The 21,729-nt window shown below is 44.4% G+C and overlaps 1 protein-coding gene across 11 annotated transcripts in view; it reads left to right on the top strand.

Annotated features, from left to right (window-relative positions):
- The window catches only part of NCOR2 (nuclear receptor corepressor 2), a 1,084,598-nt gene extending 1,063,321 nt beyond the window's left edge, over positions 1-21,277 (top strand). For all 11 annotated transcript variants that reach the window (XM_069215021.1, XM_069215023.1, XM_069215022.1 and 8 more), the window contains one exon: positions 18,287-21,277. In XM_069215021.1, the coding sequence (XP_069071122.1) occupies positions 18,287-18,462 (176 nt within the window). In that variant the 3' untranslated portion in view covers positions 18,463-21,277. The remainder of the gene's footprint in view (positions 1-18,286) is intronic.
- The last annotated feature ends 452 nt before the right edge of the window (positions 21,278-21,729 follow it).

The raw sequence follows: 21,729 nt of genomic DNA, 5'->3' as shown, positions 1-21,729 counted from the left end.
TGTGCCCAACAAAGCATTTCCAGAGGCTGGGGGAGGCTACTCCTCCCCTGCCTTCACACCATTTTCCAAAGGGAGAGGGTGTCACACCCTCTCTCAGAGGAAGTTCTTTGTTCTGCCATCCTGGGCCAGGCCTGGCTGGACCCCAGGAGGGCAGCTGCCTGTCTGAGGGGTTGGCAGCAGCAGCAGCTGCAGAGAAACCCCAGGAAGGGCAGTCTGGCAGTACCAGGGTCTGTGCTACAGACCACTGGGATCATGGAATTGTACCAACAATGCCAGGATGGCATAGAGGGGGCAATTCCATGATCATAGACATGTTACATGGCCATATTCGGAGTTACCATGGTGAAGCTACATATAGGTAGTGACCTATATGTAGTGCACGCGTGTAATGGTGTCCCCGCACTCACAAAGTTCAGTGAATTGGCTCTGAACAATGTGGGGGCACCTTGACTAGTGCCAGGGTGCCCTCACACTAAGTAACTTTGCACCTAACCTTTACCAGGTAAAGGTTAGACATATAGGTGACTTATAAGTTACTTAAGTGCAGTGTAAAATGGCTGTGAAATAACGTGGACGTTATTTCACTCAGGCTGCAGTGGCAGGCCTGTGTAAGAATTGTCAGAGCTCCCTATGGGTGGCAAAAGAAATGCTGCAGCCCATAGGGATCTCCTGGAACCCCAATACCCTGGGTACCTTAGTACCATATACTAGGGAATTATAAGGGTGTTCCAGTAAGCCAATGTGAATTGGTAAAATTGGTCACTAGCCTGTTAGTGACAATTTAAATGTAATGAGAGAGCATAACCACTGAGGTTCTGGTTAGCAGAGCCTCAGTGAGACAGTTAGGCACCACACAGGGAACATATACATGCACACCTATGAGCACTGGGGCCCTGTGTGACAGGGTCCCAGTGACACATACATATAGGCCACAAACCTATGAGCACTGGGGTCCTGACCAGCAGGATCCCAGTGACACATAACAACCATACTGAAAACATAGTGTTTTCACTATGAGCACTGAGGCCTGGCTATCAGGATCCCAGTGAGACAGTGAAAACAGTGACAAACACCCTGACATACACTCACAAACAGGCCAAAAGTGGGGGTAACAAGGCTAGAAAGAGGCTACCTTCTCACAGTCGGCCCGACCGCGTCCATCATCGAAACTCATGGACCGGACCCCCTTCCGCTTCTGCTTGAATTGCCACGCCAAGTATCCTTACACAGACCAACACTTGGTCTGTAATCTGTGTCTATCACCGGAACACAGGGAGGATACTTGTGAGGCCTGTCGGGCATTTCGATCGAAGAAGACCCTACTCGATCAAAGAGCCAGAAGACTTCAGATGGCGTCGACACCGGCCGAACAGATCGAGGAAGAGGAGAGAATCTCCATTCAAGAATCGGACTCTGACGACTCCGAAAGTAAGCAACCGAAGGCACAGCAAAAAACTGTGAGTAAACCTGCCTCGGCCAAGACTCACTCCAAGATTATAAAGGCCAAGGGGATGCCACCGCCAACAGGCCATGGCTTAACCCGAAAACACGGTGACCAACCATCGGCACCGAAAAAGGCCTCCCAACAGCCGAAAACATCCGACTCCGGTCGAGATACCGGCTCCGAACCATCTCGGCACCGAGAGGTCGACACACCCAAAGTAAAAAAGGTTTCCTCGGAGCCAAAAAAGACCGTTCCGAAACCTTCGGTGTCAAAAAAGGCAGCCTCGGAGCCGAAAATAGGCTCCTACACAGAAGAGCACGGACTTTCCAGCCAAATGCAAGAGCACAGATTTGAGCAGGAATTAAGTATGAGAGAGCCAGACCATACTCAAAGGAGGCTGCACATCCAGAAAGAGACTGGTAAAATTCAAACTCTTCCTCCAATAAAAATAAAAAGAAAGCTAGCATTTCAGGAGTCGGAAATGCAGCCAAAGGCAAAGGTGGCAAGAGACAAGACGCCACCACCAAGGTTTTTCCCACAGCCTTCTCCACTGCACTCACCACAGCTGTCCCCGGTAACAACACCCCCAATGCAGTCACCAACTCACACGGGGATGACACAGGATGACCCGGATGCATGGGACTTATATGATGCACCGGTCTCCGACAACAGTCCCGATTGTTACCCGGCAAGGCCGTCACCGCCAGAGGACAGCACTGCATATATGCAGGTGTTATCAAGGGAAGCCACTTTCCACAATGTAGCAGTGCATGCGGAGCCAATAGAAGATGACTTCTTATTTAACACCTTGGCATCTACCCACAGCTCTTATCAAAGCTTGCCAATGCTCCCAGGCATGCTCAAGCACGCCAAACAGGTGTTCCAGGACCCAGTGAAAGACAGAGCTATCACGCCTAGGGTGGAGAAGAAATATAAACCTCCCCCAACGGACCCTGTGTTTATAACACAGCAGCTAACACCAGATTCGGTGGTCGTGGGAGCGGCCAGAAAGAGGGCAAACTCCCAATCATCAGGAGACGCACCACCGCCTGACAAGGAAAGTCAGAAGTTTGATGCTGCGGGCAAACGGGTGGCAGCACAGGCAGCCAATCAATGGCGAATTGCCAACTCGCAGGCTCTGCTGGCTCGCTACGACAGGGCACACTGGGACGAGATGCAACATATAATACAGCACTTGCCCAAGGAGCACCAGAAACGTGCCCAACAGGTTGTTGAGGAAGGACAGGCAATTTCCAACAACCAGATAAGGTCTGCACTGGACTCGGCAGACACAGCAGCACGGACAGTGAACACTGCGGTAACCATTCGCAGGCATGCATGGTTACGGAGCTCAGGATTTAAACCGGAAATCCAGCAAGCTGTCCTAAATATGCTGTTTAACCAAGAACAATTGTTTGGGCCAGAGGTGGACACGGCAATCGAAAAACTAAAGAAAGACACAGACACGGCCAAAGCCATGGGCGCGCTCTACTCCCCACAAAGCAGAGGCACTTTTAGAAGACCACAGTTTAGAGGGGGGTTTCGTACCCAAACCCCAGAGCCATCCACCTCACAAGCCAGGCCCACCTATCAGGGGCAGTACCAAAGAGGAGGGTTTCGAGGATCATACAGGGGTGGACAATTCCCAAAAGCAAGGGGGCAATTCCAAAGCCCTAAAACACCTCAAGCCAAACAGTGACTTCAATGTCACAAACCCCCAACACTCAACACCAGTGGGGGGGAGACTTACTGCATACTACCAAAACTGGAAAAACATAACTACGGACGCATGGGTCCTAGCCATTATCCAACATGGTTATTGCATAGAATTAATAAATTTCCCACCAGATGTGCCCCCAAGAGCACACAATATGTCCAAACAACACTTAGACCTGTTACAGCTAGAAGTCCAAGCATTGTTACAAAAACAAGCAATAGAACTAGTACCCAACCATCAAAAAGGAACAGGTGTCTACTCCCTGTACTTCCTAACTCCAAAGAAAGACAAAACGTTGAGACCCATATTAGACCTCAGACTACTGAATCTCTACATCAAATCCGATAACTTCTACATGGTAACACTTCAAGACGTGATTCCCTTTCTTAAAAAACAGGACTACATGTCAACGTTAGATCTCAAGGATGCATATTTCCACATACCCATACATCCTTCTCACAGGAAATACTTAAGGTTTGTAATACAGGGCGTGCATTACCAATTCAAAGTGTTACCATTCGGGATAACAACAGCCCCAAGGGTATTCACAAAATGCCTTGAAGTAGTAGCCGCTCATATAAGGAGACAGCACATGCACGTATTCCCATACTTAGACGATTGGTTAATAAAAACCAGCACTCAACAACAGTGTCTTCTTCACATACAATACATTATAGAAACTCTACACAAACTAGGGTTCTCTATAAATTACCAGAAATCACATCTACAACCATCCCAAATACAACAATACTTGGGAGCAACACTCGACACACAAAAGGCAATTGCCACTCTAAGTCCACGAAGAGTACAAGCCTTCCAGAATATAATATTAAACATGCAGCCAAACCAACACTACCAGGTGAGGTTTGTAATGAAACTTCTAGGCATGATGACTTCATGCATAGCCATTGTCCCAAACGCAAGACTACACATGCGGCCCTTACAACAGTGCCTAGCAACACAATGGACACAAGCACAGGGTCAACCCCAAGATCTAGTGTTGATAGACCGCCAGACACACTTCTCGCTTCAATGGTGGAACCCTATAAATTTAAACCAAGGGCGGCCATTCCAGGACCCAGTGCCTCAATACGTGATCACAACAGATGCTTCCATGATAGGGTGGGGAGCACACCTCAACCAGCACAGTATACAGGGACAATGGGACATTCAACAAAAACAACTGCGCATAAATCATTTAGAACTGTTGGCAGTGTTTCTAGCATTGAAAGCATTTCAACCACTGATAGCTCACAAACACATTCTTGTCAAAACAGACAACATGACGACAATGTATTACCTCAACAAACAAGGAGGGACACACTTGTCACAACTGTGTCTCTTAGCACAAAAAAATTGGCATTGGGCAATTCACAATCACATTCGCCTAATAGCACAATACATCCCAGGGATTCAAAACCAATTAGCCGACAATCTCAGTCGAGATCATCAACAAACACACGAATGGGAGATTCATCCCCAGATCCTACAAGATTACTTTCTACGCTGGGGAACACCAAAAATAGACCTATTTGCAACAATCGAAAACGCAAAATGCCAAAACTTTGCGTCCAGGTACCCACACCCTCTGTCCAAGGGCAATGCGTTATGGATGAGTTTTTCAGGGATATTTGCTTACGCTTTTCCCCCTCTCCCACTCATTCCTTATCTGGTAAACAAACTGAGTCAAAACAGACTCAAACTAATACTCATAGCACCAACCTGGGCTCGCCAACCGTGGTACACAACACTGCTGGATCTATCAGTGGTACCTCATGTCAAATTACCAAACAGACCAGATCTGTTAACCCAACACAAACAACAGATCAGACACCCGAATCCAGCATCGCTCAATCTAGCAATCTGGCTCCTGAAGTCTTAGAATTTGGACACTTAGACCTTACACAAGAATGTATGGAGGCCATTAAACAAGCTAGGAAACCTACTACAAGACATTGTTATGCAAACAAATGGAAAAGATTTGTTTACTACTGCCACAATAATCAAATTCAACCACTACATGATTCCGCAAAAAACATTGTAAGTTACTTATTACACTTACAAAAATCTAACCTAGCATTCTCTTCTATTAAAATACATCTCACAGCAATATCTGCCTATCTGCAGATTAAACATTCAACATCGCTCTTTCGACTCCCAGTCATCAAAGCATTTATGGAAGGATTAAAAAGAATCATACCCCCGAGAACACCACCAGTCCCTTCGTGGAACCTCAATATTGTATTAACACGACTCATGGGACCACCATTTGAACCCATGCACTCTTGTGAAATGCAATACTTAACTTGGAAGGTAGCCTTCCTGATAGCTATCACATCTCTTAGAAGAGTAAGCGAAATACAAGCATTTACTATACAAGAACCCTTTATACAAATACATAAACATAAAGTGGTTCTCTGTACAAATCCAAACTTTTTACCAAAAGTTATATCACCATTCCACCTAAACCAAACAGTGGAACTCCCAGTCTTTTTTCCACAACCAGACTCAGTAGCAGAAAGAGCCTTACATACGTTAGACATCAAAAGAGCCCTAATGTATTACATTGACAGAACAAAACAGTTTCGCAAAACAAAACAATTATTTGTAGCATTCCAAAAGCCTCATGCAGGGAATCCTATATCCAAACAAGGCATTGCCAGATGAATAGTGAAATGTATTCAAACCTGCTATATTAAAGCAAAAAGGGATCTACTATTACACCAAAGGCGCATTCCACTAGGAAAAAAGGTGCCACAATGGCTTTTTTTAGGGAATATACCTATGACAGAAATTTGTAAGGCAGCCACATGGTCTGCGCCTCATACATTCACAAAACATTACTGTGTAGATGTGTTAACAACACAACAAGCCACAGTGGGACAGGCTGTATTACGAACATTATTTCAGACAACTTCAACTCCTACAGGCTAAGCCACCGCTTTTGGGGAGATTACTGCTTACTAGTCTATGCACAGCATGTGTATCTGCAGCTACACATGCCATTGAACATAAAATGTCACTTACCCAGTGTACATCTGTTCGTGGCATGAGACGCTGCAGATTCACATGCGCCCTCCCACCTCCCCGGGAGCCTGTAGCCGTTATAAGTTGAATGAAACTTGTAAATTTGTAAATAAATACTATTCTTATACACATTATGTACATACATACTTACTCCATTGCATGGGCACATTTACTATATTCACAACTCCTACCTCACCCTCTGCTGGGAAAACAATCTAAGATGGAGTCGACGCCCATGCGCAATGGAGCCGAAAGGGAGGAGTCCCTCGGTTTCGTGACTCGAAAAGACTTCTTCGAAGAAAAACAACTTGTAACACTCTGAGCCCAACACTAGATGGCAGGATAATGTACAGCATGTGAATCTGCAGCGTCTCATGCCACGAACAGATGTACACTGGGTAAGTGACATTTTCCATATATATATATATGTTCGATGGCATGTGTAGCTGCAGATACACATGCTTTGCACATCCCGCCATCTAGTGTTGGGCTCGGAGTGTTACAAGTTGTTTTTCTTCGAAGCAGTCTTTTCGAGTCACGAGATCGAGGGACCCCATTCCGCTTCTGCCCCGAATGCCACAACAAGTATCCTTACACAGATCAGCATCTGGTCTGTAATTTGTGTTTGTCGCCAAAACACAAAGAGGATACCTGTGAGGCCTGTCGAGCATTTCGGTCCAGAAAGACTTTAAGGGACCGAAGAGCAAGAAGATTACAGATGGCGTCGGTGCCGACAGGACAAAAACACATGGAGGAAGAAGAAGGAAGCCTTCTCCATCGAAGAATCGGACTCGGAAGAGGTCGATCCTGAACAGACGCGAAAAATGTGAGTAGGACGTCGATACACAAGACTCACCTAAAAAGCAGCAAAGCCTAGGGGACGCCACCGCCAACAGGCCATGGCTTAACCTGAAAAATAGGTGACCGGACATCGGCACCAAAAAAGGGCACGCCTGTGTCGAAGTCATCCGACACAGAGCACACTCGACCCCGAGACACCGGGTCAGAGCAGACTCGACCCCGAAAAACGGGTCAGAGCAATCTCGGCACCGAGAGAGCGGCACCGAACCAAGTGGGCACCGAGAAATTTGTAAGCCGAAGAGCAAAAAAGTGTCGTCGGAACCGAAAAAGGCAGCCGAAAAGGTTTCGATACCGAAACATCCGGCCTCGGAACAGAGAACAAGTTCCTACACAGAGGAACAAGGCCTGTCCTCACAGATGCAAACACATAGATTTGGACAGGTACTGGAGACAATGGAGCCAGACTACACCCAAAGAAGGCTCCACATCCAAAAAGAAACAGGGAAGATCAGCACTCTCCCTCCGATTCGAATGAAACGCAAACTTGCCTTCCAAGAGAAAGACAAGCAGCCACAGGCAAAAGTGGCTAAACAAGTAACCCCGCCACCGTCTCCACAACGCTCTCCGCAACCATCACCAGTAGCCAATCCACCAATGATGCAATCCCCAACTCATACAGGGATGAGGCACGATGATCCAGACGCGTGGGACCTTTATGATGCACCATTGTCAGATAACAGTCCTGACTGTTATCCAGCTAGACCTTCACGACCAGAAGATAGTACAGCCTACGCACAGGTGGTGTCAAGGGCAGCGGCGTTTCACAATGTCAGCCTGCATGCAGAGCCAATTAAAGACGACTTTCTATTTAATACACTGTCGTCCACACACAGCCAGTACCAGAGTCTCCCCATGCTACCTGGAATGCTAAAACACTCCAAACAAGTGTTTGAGGAGCCTGTAAAAGGAAGGGCCATTACTCCAAGAGTGGAGAAAAAATATAAACCGCCACCAACAGACCCTGTGTACATCACACAACAGTTAACACCGGACTCAGTGGTAGTAGGGGCAGCTCGCAAGAGGGCGAACTCACACACTTCAGGAGACGCACCACCTCCAGACAAAGAGAGTCGTAAATTCGACGCAGCAGGGAAAAGGGTGGCGGCACAGGCAGCAAACCAGTGGCGTATTGCCAACTCACAGGCTTTGTTGGCCAGATACGATAGGGCTCATTGGGATGAAATGCAACACTTTATAGAACATTTGCCCAAGGAGTTCCAAAAGAGAGCACAGCAAGTGGTGGAAGAAGGACAAAGTATCTCAAACAATCAGATACGGTCAGCAATGGATGCAGCAGACACAGCTGCTAGAACTGTAAACACAGCAGTGACAATAAGGAGACATGCATGGCTGCGTACATCAGGATTCAAGCCGAAAATACAACAAGCCGTGCTGAATATGCCATTTAACGGACAGCAGTTGTTTGGGCCGGAGGTGGACACTGCCATCGAAAAACTTAAAAAGGTCACTGATACGGCCAAAGCAATGGGCGCACTCTACTCCCCACAGAGCAGAGGCACATTTCGTAAAACACAGTTTCGAGGGGGGTTTCGAGGACAAAGCACGGAACCCACAACCTCACAAACAAGGCCCACTTATCAGAGCCAATATCAGCGGGGAAGTTTTCGGGGACAATATAGAGGGGGACAATTCCAAAAAAGTAGAGGGAAATTCCAAAGTCCCAAAACTCCACAAAACAAGCAGTGACTTAGACGTCACAAATCCCCAACACATAACACCTGTGGGGGGGAGGCTAACCAAGTTCTACAAACAATGGGAGGAAATAACAACAGATACTTCGGTCCTAGCAATTATCCAGCATGGTTATTGCATAGAATTTCTCAAATTCCCTCCAAATGTCCCACCGAAAACACACAATATGTCAAAACAACACATGGATCTTCTACAACTGGAGGTCCAAGCGTTGTTACAAAAAGAAGCAATAGAATTAGTACCAATTCATCAGAAAGGAACAGGAGTTTACTCTCTGTACTTTCTCATACCCAAAAAGGACAAAACTCTAAGACCTATATTAGATCTCAGAACGTTAAATACTTACATCAAATCAGATCACTTTCACATGGTGACATTACAGGACGTAATCCCATTGCTCAAACAACAAGACTACATGACAACACTAGACCTAAAGGATGCATGCTTCCATATACCGATACATCCTTCGCACAGAAAGTACCTAAGGTTTGTATTCCAAGGGGTACATTACCAATTCAAAGTGTTGCCATTCGGGATAACAACTGCGCCAAGAGTTTTTACAAAATGCCTGGCAGTAGTAGCTGCGCATATCAGAAGACAGCAAATACACGTGTTCCCGTACCTAGACGATTGGTTAATCAAAACCAACACGCAAGAACAATGTTCACAACACACAAACTATGTCATCAAAACCCTCCACAAACTAGGTTTCTCACTCAACTACACAAAGTCACACCTTCAGCCGTGTCAAACACAGCAATACTTAGGGGCAACAATCAACACAACAAAAGGGGTTGCCACTCCAAGTCCACAAAGGGTACAAGCATTTCACAATGTAATACAGGCCATGTATCCAAAACAAAAAATACAGGTCAAGATGGTGATGAAACTACTAGGCATGATGTCCTCATGCATAGCCATTGTCCCAAACGCCAGATTGCACATGTGGCCCTTACAACAGTGCCTAGCATCACAATGGTCACAGGCACAGGGTCAAATTCTAGATCTAGTGTTGATAGACCGCCAAACATACACCTCGCTTCTATGGTGGAACAATATAAATTTAAACCAAGGGCGGCCTTTCCAAGACCAAGTGCCTCAATACGTAATAACTACAGATGCCTCCATGATAGGGTGGGGAGCACACCTCAATCAACACAGCATCCAGGGACAATGGGACACTCCGCAAAGACAGTTTCACATAAATCACTTAGAACTACTGGCAGTATTTCTAGCATTGAAAGCTTTTCAACCCATAATAAGCCACAAACACATCCTTGTCAAAACAGACAACATGACAACGATGTATTATCTCAACAAACAGGGAGGAACACACTCAACACAGTTGTGTCTCCTGGCACAGAGAATATGGCATTGGGCGATCCACAACCACATTCGCCTAATAGCACAGTTTATTCCAGGGATTCAGAATCAGTTAGCAGAAAATCTCTCTCGGGATTACCAACAGATCCACGAATGGGAGATTCACCCCCAAATACTAAACACTTACTTCCAAAGATGGGGAACACCACAAATAGACCTATTTGCAATAAAAGAAAACGCAAAATGACAAAACTTCGCATCCAGATACCCACAGGATCAGTCTCAGGGCAATGCGTTATGGATGAGTTGGTCAGGGATATTTGCATACGCTTTTCCCCCTCTCCAACTCTTTCCATATCTGGTAAACAAGTTGAGTCAAAACAAACTCAAACTCATACTAATAACACCAACTTGGGGAAGACAACCTTGGTACACAACACTACTAGACCTCTCAGTAGTGCCCCATGTCAAACTACCAAACAAACCAGATCTGTTAACTCAACACAAACAACAGATCAGACACCCAAATCCAGCATCGCTGAATCTAGCAATTTGGCTCCTGAAATCTTAGAATTCGGACACTTAGACCTTACACAGGAATGTATGGAGGTCATAAAACAAGCTAGGAAACCAACCACTAGACATTGCTATGCAAATAAGTGGAAAAGATTTGTTTATTATTGCCATAATAATCAAATCCAACCATTACACGCATCTGCTAAAGACATTGTAAGCTACTTACTATATTTGCAAAAGTCAAAGCTAGCTTTTTCATCCATTAAAATACATCTTACCGCAATTTCAGCTTATCTGCAAATTACGCACTCAACTTCATTATTTAGGATACCAGTCATGAAAGCGTTTATGGAAGGATTAAAGAGAATTATACCACCAAGAACACCACCAGTTCCTTCGTGGAACCTCAACATTGTCTTAACTCGACTTATGGGTCCACCTTTCGAACCTATGCACTCATGTGAAATGCAATACTTAACATGGAAAGTTGCATTTCTAATTGCTATCACATCTCTAAGAAGAGTAAGTGAGATACAAGCATTTACCATACAAGAACCATTTATTCAGATACACAAGCATAAAGTAGTCTTACGCACAAATCCTAAATTCTTACCAAAAGTCATATCACCGTTCCACTTGAATCAAACAGTAGAACTACCAGTGTTCTTCCCAGAGCCAGATTCCGTAGCTGAAAGAGCACTACATACATTAGACATCAAAAGAGCGTTAATGTACTACATTGACAGAACAAAACAAATTCGGAAAACAAAACAATTATTTGTTGCTTTCCAAAAACCTCATACAGGAAATCCAATTTCAAAACAAGGCATTGCTAGATGGATAGTTAAGTGCATTCAAACTTGCTATCTCAAAGCAAAAAGAGAACTGCCTATTACACCAAAGGCACACTCGACTAGAAAGAAAGGTGCTACCATGGCCTTTCTAGGAAATATTCCAATGACTGAAATATGTAAGGCAGCCACATGGTCTACGCCTCATACGTTTACCAAACACTACTGCGTGGATGTGCTAACAGCACAACAGGCCACAGTAGGCCAGGCAGTACTACGAACATTATTTCAAACAACTTCAACTCCTACAGGCTGAACCACCGCTTTTGGGGAGATAACTGTTTACTAGTCTATGCAAAGCATGTGTATCTGCAGCTACACATGCCATCGAACGGAAAATGTCACTTACCCAGTGTACATCTGTTCGTGGCATGAGTCGCTGCAGATTCACATGCGCCCACCCGCCTCCCCGGGAGCCTGTAGCCGTTTCGAAGTTAATCTTAAACATTTGTAAATTTGTAAATATATCACTTTAAACTACATTATGTACATACATATTCACTCCATTGCATGGGCACTATTACTATAATACACAACTCCTACCTCACCCTCTGCGGGGAAAACAATCTAAGATGGAGTCGACACCCATGCGCAGTGGTGCCGAAATGGGAGGAGTCCCTCGATCTTGTGACTCGAAAAGACTTCTTCGAAGAAAAACAACTTGTAACACTCCGAGCCCAACACTAGATGGCGGGATGTGCAAAGCATGTGAATCTGCAGCGACTCATGCCACGAACAGATGTACACTGGGTAAGTGACATTTTCCATATATATATATATATATATATATATGTTCGGTGGCATGTGTAGCTGCAGATACACATGCTGTGCATTATCCTGCCATCTAGTGTTGGGCTTGGAGTGTTACAAGTTGTTTTTCTTCGAAGAAGTCTTTTCGAGTCGACTCCATCTTAGATTGTTTTCTTTCCGCCATCGGGTTCGTACGTGTTCCTCTTCGTTCCGTATTTCGAATCGGGAAAGTTAGCTAAATATCGAAAATTCAACGGTATTGTTCGCGCTCGGTACCGGGTTAGTGTTATCGTATCGGTACCGATCGCAGAAGCGCTCCGGCGGCCATTCAGGGCTACCACTCTTCAGCGGGGCCTGGTCGGCCCGAACGCATCCATCGACGAAGACTAATGGATCAGACCCCCTTCCGCTTCTGTCCGAAGTGCCACTCGAAGTATCCTTATACAGACCAACACCTGGTCTGTAATCTGTGTTTATCACCAGAACACAGGAAGGATACTTGTGAGGCCTGTCGAGCGTTTCGATCAAAAAAGACCATTCATGATCGACGAGCGAGAAGACTACAAATGGCGTCGACACCGAGAGAACAACTCGACGCCGAGGAGGAGGAAAGAATTTCCATCCAGGGGACAGACTGACGATTCCGAAAGTGAGCGAACCACGACGATGCAGAAAACAGTGAGTAAAACTGCCCCATCCAAAACTCACACAAAGATCATTAAGGCCAAGGGGACGCCACCGCCAGCAGGCCATGGCTTAACCCATTGAAAAGAAGGTGACCAAACATCGGCACCGAAAAAGGCCAGAGATTTGCCGAAGACTTCCGACTCCGTTCGAGATTCCGGCACCGAACGATCACGACACCGAGAGTTCGACTCACCCAAGGTGAGAAAAATAACGTCGGAACCGAGAAAGACTTTATCGGAAACATCGGTACCGAAAAAAGCAGCTTCGGAGCCGAAAAGAAGCTCTTACACAGAAGAGCAAGGACTTTTCAGCCAAATGCATGAAAAACAGATTTGAGCAGAAAATAAGTATGGTTGAGCCTGACCATACTCAAAGGAAGTTGCATATCCAGAAAGAGACTGGAAAAATACAAACTCTTCCTCCAATTAAAACAAAAAGAAAACTGGCATTTCAGGAGTCAGAAATGCAGCCAAAGGCGAAGGTGGCCAGAGAAAAAACACCACCACCAAGTTTTTCTCCACAACCTTCCCCATTACACTCACCACAGTTGTCTCCAGTGGGAACACCTCCTATGCAGTCACCTACGCATACAGGGATGACGCAGGATGATCCTGATGCATGGGACTTGTATGATGCACCAGTATCAGACAACAGTCCGGACTGTTACCCAACAAAGCCGTCCCCTCCAGAGGACAGTACTGCATGTACGCAGGTACTATCAAGGGCAGCTACGTTCCACAATGTAGCAAAGCACTTTGAGCCAATAGAGGATGATTTCCTGTTCAACACCTTGGCATCCACCCACACGTCCTACCAGAGTCTGCCAATGCTCCCGGCCATGCTCAAACATGCAAAACAGGTATTCCAGGAGCCAGTTAAAGGAAGGGCTATCACACCTAGGGTGGAGAAAAAATACAAGCCTCCCCCAAGGGATCTTGTGTTTATAACACAGCAACTTACACCAGACTCGGTGGTTGTAGGAGCAGCAAGAAAGAGGGCAAACTCTCAATCGTCAGGAGATGCTCTACTGCCTGACAAAGAGAGTAGGAAGTTTGACGCAGCGGGCAAACGAGTGGCAACACAGGCAGCCAATCAATGGTGGATCGCAAACTCACAAGCCCTACTTGGTCGCTACAACAGGGCACACTGGGTCAAGATGCAACACGTTATACAACACTTGCCCAAAGAACACCAGAAACGTGCCCAGCAGGTTGTGGAAGAAGGACAAGCAATATCCAACAACCAAATAAGGTCCGCATTAGACTCTGCAGACACGGCAGCACGAACAGTCAACACTGCGGTAACCATTCGCAGGCATGCATGGTTACGAAGCTCAGGATTCAAGCCACAAATCCAACAAGCAGTCTTGAACATGCCTTTTAACCAGGAACAATTGTTTGGGCCGGAAGTGGACACAGCAATTGAAAAATTAAAGACGGACACGGCCAAAGCCATGGGCGTGCTCTACTCCCCACAGGGCAGAGGCACATTTAGAAAGCCACAATTTAGAGGGGGGGTTTCGAATGCAAACACCAGAGCCTTCCACCTCGCAAACCAGACCCACCTATCAGGCACAATACCAGAGGGGAGGGGTTCGTGGCTCATATAGAGGTGGACAAATCCCAAGAGGAAGGGGAAAGTTCCAGACACCTAAAACAAGCCAAACCAAACAGTGACTTCAATGTCACAAAACCCCAACACTTAACACCAGTGGAGGGGAGACTTACCACATACTATCAAAACTGGACACACATTAGTACGGACGCATGGGTCCTAGCCATTATCCAACATGGTTATTGCATAGAATTCACAAGGTTCCCGCCAGATGTGCCCCCAAGGGCACACAATCTGTCCAAACAACACTTAGACCTATTACAAATAGAGGTCCAAGCACTATTACAAAAACAAGCAATAGAGTTAGTACCCAACCATCAGAAAGGAACAGGAGTCTATTCACTATATTTCCTAATTACAAAGAAGGATAAAACGTTAAGACCTATTTTAGACCTCAGAACACTGAATCTCTTTATCAAGTCAGACCACTTCCACATGGTAACACTTCAAGACGTGGTTCCATTACTAAAAAAGGAGGACTACATGTCAACGTTAGATCTCAAGGATGCGTACTTTCACATACCCATCCATCCTTTTCACAGAAAATACTTAAGGTTTGTGATACACGGCGTACACTATCAATTCAAAGTGTTACTGTTCGGGATAACAACAGCCCCAACGGTATTCACGAAATGCCTTGCAGTAGTAGCCGCTCACATAAGGAGACAGCACATGCACGTATTCCCATACTTAGACGACTGGCTAATAAACACCAACTCTCAACAACAGTGTCTTCTTCACACACAATAAGTTATAGAGACTCTACACAACCTAGGGTTCTCTATAAATTACCAGAAATCACATCTGCAACCATCCCAAATACAACAATACTTGGGAGCAACACTCAACACACAAAAAGCAATTGCCACTCCAAGTCCACAAAGGGTCCAAGCGTTCCAAAATATAACATCAAGCATACAGTCAAACCAACACTACCCAGTAAGGTTTGTAATGAAACTTCTAGGCATGATGTCTTCATGCATAGCCATTGTCCCAAACGCAAGATTACACATGCGGCCCTTACAACAGTGCCTAGCAAAACAATGGACACAAGCACAGGGTCAACTTCAAGATCTAGTGTTGATAGACCGCCAAACACACTTCTCGCTTCAATGGTGGAACCCTATAAATTTAAACCAAGGGCGGCCATTCCAAGACCCTGTGCCTCAAGATGTGATCACAACAGATGCTTCCATGATGGGGTGGGGAGCACACCTCAACAAGCACAGCATACAGGGTCAATGGGGCAATCAACAAAAACAATTTCACATAAATCATTTGGAACTGTTAGCAGTGTTTCTAGCATTAAAAGCATTTCAACCACTAGTAGCCCACAAACACATTCTTGTCAAAACCGACAACAATGTATTATCTCAACAAACAAGGGGGGACACACTCATCACAACTGTGTCTCTTAGTACAACAAATTTGGCATTGAGCAATTCACAATCACATTTGCCTGATAGCACAATACATCCCAGGCATTCAGAACCAGTTAGCCGACAATCTCAGTCGAGATCACCAACAAACTCACGAATGGGAAATTCATCCCCAGATCCTACAGGATCACTCCCTCCGCTGGGGAACACCAAACATAGACCTATTCACAACAAAAGAAAACGCAAAATGCCAAAACTTCGCGACCAGGTACCCACACCCTCAATCCAAGGGCAATGCACTATGGATCAGTTGGTCAGGGATATTTGCTTACGCTTTTCCCCCTCTCCCACTCATCCCTTATCTGGTCAACAAACTAAGTCAAAACAAACTCAAACTAATACTCATAGCACCAACCTGGGCTCGCCAACCGTGGTACACAACACTGTTGGACTTATCAGTAGTACCTCACATCAAATTACCAAACATACCAGATCTGTTAACACACCACAAACAACAGATCAGACACCCGAATCCAGCATCGCTCAATCTAGCAATCTGGCTCCTGAAGTCTTAGAATTTGGACATTTAAACCTTACACAAGAATGTATGAAGGTCATTAAACAAGCTAGAAAATCTACAACAAGGCATTGTTACGCAAACAAATGGAAAAGATTTGTTTACTACTGCCACACTAATCAGATTCAACCACTACATGCCTCCACAAAGGACATTGTAAGCTACTTATTACACTTACAAAAGTCTAATCTAGCATTCTCTTCCATTAAAATACATCTCACTGCAATATCTGCCTATCTGCAGATTACACATACAACATCGCTTTTTTGAATCCCAGTCATCAAAGCATTTATGGAGGTACTAAAAAGAATCATACCCCCAAGGACACCACCAGTACCTTCATGGAACCTTAATATTGTATTAGCACGACTCATGAGACCACCATTCGAACGCATGCACTCTTGTGAGATGCAATACTTAACTTGGAAAGTAGCCTTCCTAATAGCTATCACATCACTCAGAAGAGTAAGTGAAATACAAGCATTTACTATTCAAGAACCCTTTATACAAATACATAAACATAAAGTGGTTCTCCGTACAAATGCGAAATTCTTACCAAAAGTAGTCATATCACCATTCCACCTAAACCAAACAGTGGAACTCCCAGTCTTCTTTCCACAACCAGACTCAGTAGCAGAAAGAGCTTTACATACATTAGATATAAAAAGAGCACTAATGTATTACATTGACAGAACAAAACAATTATGTAAAACAAAACAATTGTTCGTAGCCTTCCAAAAACCTCATGCAGGTAATCCTATATCCAAACAAGGCATCGCCAGATGGATAGTTAAATGTATTGAAACTTGCTGTATTAAAACAAAAAGAGATCTACCTATTACACCAAGAGCACATTCCACTAGGAAAAAAGGCGCCACAATGGCTTTTCTGGGGAATATACCTATGACGGAAATTTGTAAGGCAGCCTCCTGGTCTACGCCTCATACATTCACTAAGCATTACTGTGTAGATGTGTTAGCAACACAACAAGCCACAGTAGGACAAGCTGTATTAAGAACATTATTTCAGACAACTTCAACTCCTACAGGCTAAGCCACCGCATTTTGGGGAGATTACTGCGTATTAGTCTATGCACAGCATGTGTATCTGCAGCTACACATTCCACTGAACGGAAAATGTCACTTACCCAGTGTACATCTGTTCGTGGCATGAGACGCTGCAGATTCACATGCGCCCTCCCACCTCCCCGGTAGACACTCAGAGCCCAACACTAGATGGCAGGATAATGCACAGCATGTGAATCTGCAGCGTCTCATGCCACGAACAGATGTACACTGGGTAAGTGACATTTTCCATATATATATATATATATATATATATATACTTATATATATATATATATATACTTATATATATATATATATATATATATATATATATATATATATATATATATATATATATATATATACTTCTGTGGGCTAAAGGGGTATGGGCTGTCTCTAGGGAGACAGTATCCACTTCAACTGTAGCCATCTAAGGGCACCCCTCACGAAATTAGACTTGTGAATACATTTGTAATTTAATGTCCTATCTCCTTCAGCCCATAATGATTTGTTCTATTAACCAATGGTCAGCATTTATTTCTATTGATCAGGAAATAAAGCCAAATTGAACTTTCATACCCCACAGCTGGATAGTTCTTAACCTATTTAGGATGCTCCAGGTCTACATGTAGCTCTTTTATTTAAAAAGCCGTTAAACTAATAATGTCCGACTATTAACTATTTGAAGTTGAGAACACTGCTTTTTAGCCCAATTCATAATTGCATTGTTAATGCCATCTTTCTCCTATTTTGTTTTTAGGGTCGACACCATTTCCTTACAACCCGCTAACGATGAGGCTTCCAACTGGCTTAGTCGCGGCCCCGCCTCCGACGTCCATTCCTCAAGGAAACGCCAACAGCCAGCACCGTGCCTGGGAAGAGGAGCCGAAACCCCTGCTCTGCTCGCAGTATGAAACTCTCTCGGACAGTGAATGAGGGAGGCGCAAGCCCATCAGGGAGCACTGAACTGTCTCTGAGACCATGGAGCCAGAGGACAGCTATCAAAGCCAAGGAACGAGCAGCATTTTGAATCAGTCTGCTCTCATGCCTGAAAATCTAGCAAGTCTTCAATCAAAAAAAGCCTTAAAACGAAGCCCAGCCTACTCCTTGTTCTAGTGTTGACACTATTGTGTGCCAGCATGATCCAGTGTGTAGAAGATCATTCAGCAGAAACCAATGCTTGGCGACTTTAAAGTAGATCAAAACAATGCAATTGGTCACTGAATTTCAATTTTTCACTCAGGGGATATTTCCGCCTGGTCCTTGAATGATCTCGCGTATCATCAATGTTGAAAACCATAAGGAAGATGTATGCGTTTAGGCATATGTGTGTGTGTGTGTGTGTGTGTGTGTGCGTGTGTGTGCATATGGACAAACCTATCTATGCACAGAGGTACAGTGTGCACATTCCAGTTTAGTGCAGACATTTTCACCGCTCGCATTTTTTCTCATCACAGCAGCACATTTGGTTTGATGGCATGCACAGACAACTTTGGTTGCATCCAGTGCGCTCTCAAAGCTGATTCCCGAAGTGATCTTCTTAAAAGCGTCTATTGAAATTCTGATTGCACTTAAATAGTCACGCCTACCATGGGGAGGTTCTTGGCGCAAAATGGCTTGTGAAACGCAACTGAGGCCAATGACTCAAAACGAATACATGCATACGACAGCATCAGCCACTTAAAAGGGACACAGTTTTTAACAAGAGCACCTTTCTGCAAACCAAATTCTTCAGTGCATTTCAATAAGGCCTTTACTTGTTTTGTTGGAATGCAAACCCCTTGAACTCTTACAAGGATGGATGATCCCGTCTGAGGAGTCACAGTTGTTAAAAACAGCTTCTGGGGGATAATGGATGGAGATCCAGGGTTTTGGTATTAGTGGGACAGCCTCAAAGAGGCGACGTATAGCAGAGCAATGCCCCTTGCGTCTTTAAATTCAGATTGAAGGTATGACAATATGGCAACTAGCTTAGCTGGCTGCAACAGCTGAAGATTCAGTGAACTTAATTTCACAGAGATCCCGAAAAAGGAGATGGTGCGGCTTACCACGGAGGTGTCCCAGTTCCAAGGAGTCTACTTACATTTGAACACCTGTCGGGTGGAGGATGCCAGCTGTGTTCTCTTTGGTCTGGGTGTGGGCCCACATGAGGATTCCATGGTCTATCCGTGAGGCAGATGTGCACGAACTTATGCGTATTCATACTGTACTTTGCCTGGTATCCAGTACTTGAAATGGGATTTGAAAGCTGACTTATCCCTATGGTGAATACAAGATAGGCCTCCTGGGAGGCAAATGTGTGTCTATAACTTAATGAACATTTAACAAACCCCAGCACTCTGTCCTTCCAAGATATAATTATGATTCAAAGCTTTTACCTGGGTAGCAAAAATGTTGTGCAGTGTGTAACTTTGCGTACCACTCATACAAATTCAAACTTGCACCAAGAAGCTCTTCAGCCAGTGGCACTACTGACTTGGCTGAACAGCTTGTCCCTCTTGCCTGGATGGTGACAAGGGTCCCGGGACCATTCTGCTGTCCGTGAGTGATTTCATCCCCAGCCTTCCCCTTAACTAAAGAATTAATTCAGAGATTTCTCTGACTAGTCCCCTCCCCACAGACTAATATATTTCAATCAGTTTTAGAGCACTATGCTGTATAATAAATCTGAATGCAAGATAATCTCTTGCAGCACGGGAGGCAACAACTTGTGCTTGACCGGGCAGACACAACTGCTATGCTGTACATACTGGGCAAGTTGGCATGCCTTGAGGCTGATGGGGTTGGAAGCACAGCTCAGAGCAAGTAGGAGTGTTTGTCCCTCCAAAACACCCCAAAGTTTAATCCCTGCTGGGGGGAGCTAGAAATTAAGACATTATGCAGCCCCACTTTCTGATCCCCTAACTAGGAAATGCTATTATCTGTTCACAGAGACTTGAGGGATTGTACTGTGTTGCGCCCCGAAATGGCAAAAGAAAAAGCAATTGTGTATGATGTATTGGTCTACAGGGTATATTTTTGATACCTTCATTGATTTATTTCAGATACTTTATTCGAGGAAGGACATTAGATAAACAGTATTATATGCTGCTCTGAGACGCTACTTACTGTACAAGAGGATTTGTGTTCAGACTTTAAAACGTTGTCCATTGTGTGGAAATAAAAGTATCAAAGGTTTATCAAAGCTCAACATACTTCAATGGAATGTATTCGCTTGCTTGAACAAAATGGCTCTGACTGCAGGATGTTGTGTTTTATAGTTTGTTCATATTTGTAAAGCAAAAATAATACTTCATGTCGTGGTCTCCTATAAAAGGGTATTTTCTAAATTCCCTAATGATGTTTTTTTTTATTTTGCAAAATATAGTAACATGAAATTCTTCCTCACAAATAAATATTGACATTTCTCTTGATCTCCCAAGATATCTTTACCTGTGGCTATCCGGTACCATTTTCATTCTAGGTTCTATTGGTTTCTAGTATAAGAGCACGTATTAGACTTTCATGGATTCTGGCATCTTGCTGTGTCAGAAGAGCTCAAAAGAACTGTTTTCCTGCCTTCCATACACCTTAAACATTTGTAAGCAAGCAGTGAAACCTGATTGGCTCATTTACCTAGGGAGCATCACAGCTCTTGATGATCACGCTGTCACTAACAGTTTTTTGTTGTCTGTCTTTGGCATTATAGTTTTAGGTCATCACAAAGATTGTAATTCTTATTTCTAAATAAATGTACAGTTTTTTTATCATGCTTGTTTCAGCATTGGGCGGAGTTATTTTGTTATTGTTTATTTTTTATTGGCATTTTTATTAGGCGAAAATCACGAACTGACCTTTGGCCTGGGAAGCTTGGTGCCATCTGGAAGGTGCTTTTCCACTCTGGCTCTATTCTCCCTTTCAGGATGTGGAATTTATAATCTTAGACACTTGTGGATGTCTAGAGAGGTTCAGAATTAGACCAAGCTGCTGAAAAGCTTTGCTCTAAGTCTCATGGTGTGGGTATAGAGGTAGATTTGTAAATTAAGCCCACATTTGGAAAGGCTGAAAGTCATCATGGAAGATTAGGGCCCAGGGAAATGTAAAGCCAAGGAAAAATGGAATTTCCCCTCAAAAGTAATGTTGGTGCAAGTTTGACAATCAGACGGTATCATTAAGATAGTTTGTTGGACAAACAATTGTTTCTGTTTCTTAACGTGTGTGTTG

The sequence above is a fragment of the Pleurodeles waltl genome, chromosome 11, assembly GCF_031143425.1.
Source record: "Pleurodeles waltl isolate 20211129_DDA chromosome 11, aPleWal1.hap1.20221129, whole genome shotgun sequence".
NCBI lineage: Eukaryota > Metazoa > Chordata > Amphibia > Caudata > Salamandridae > Pleurodeles > Pleurodeles waltl.
This window is presented reverse-complemented; position numbering and strand designations above follow the sequence as displayed.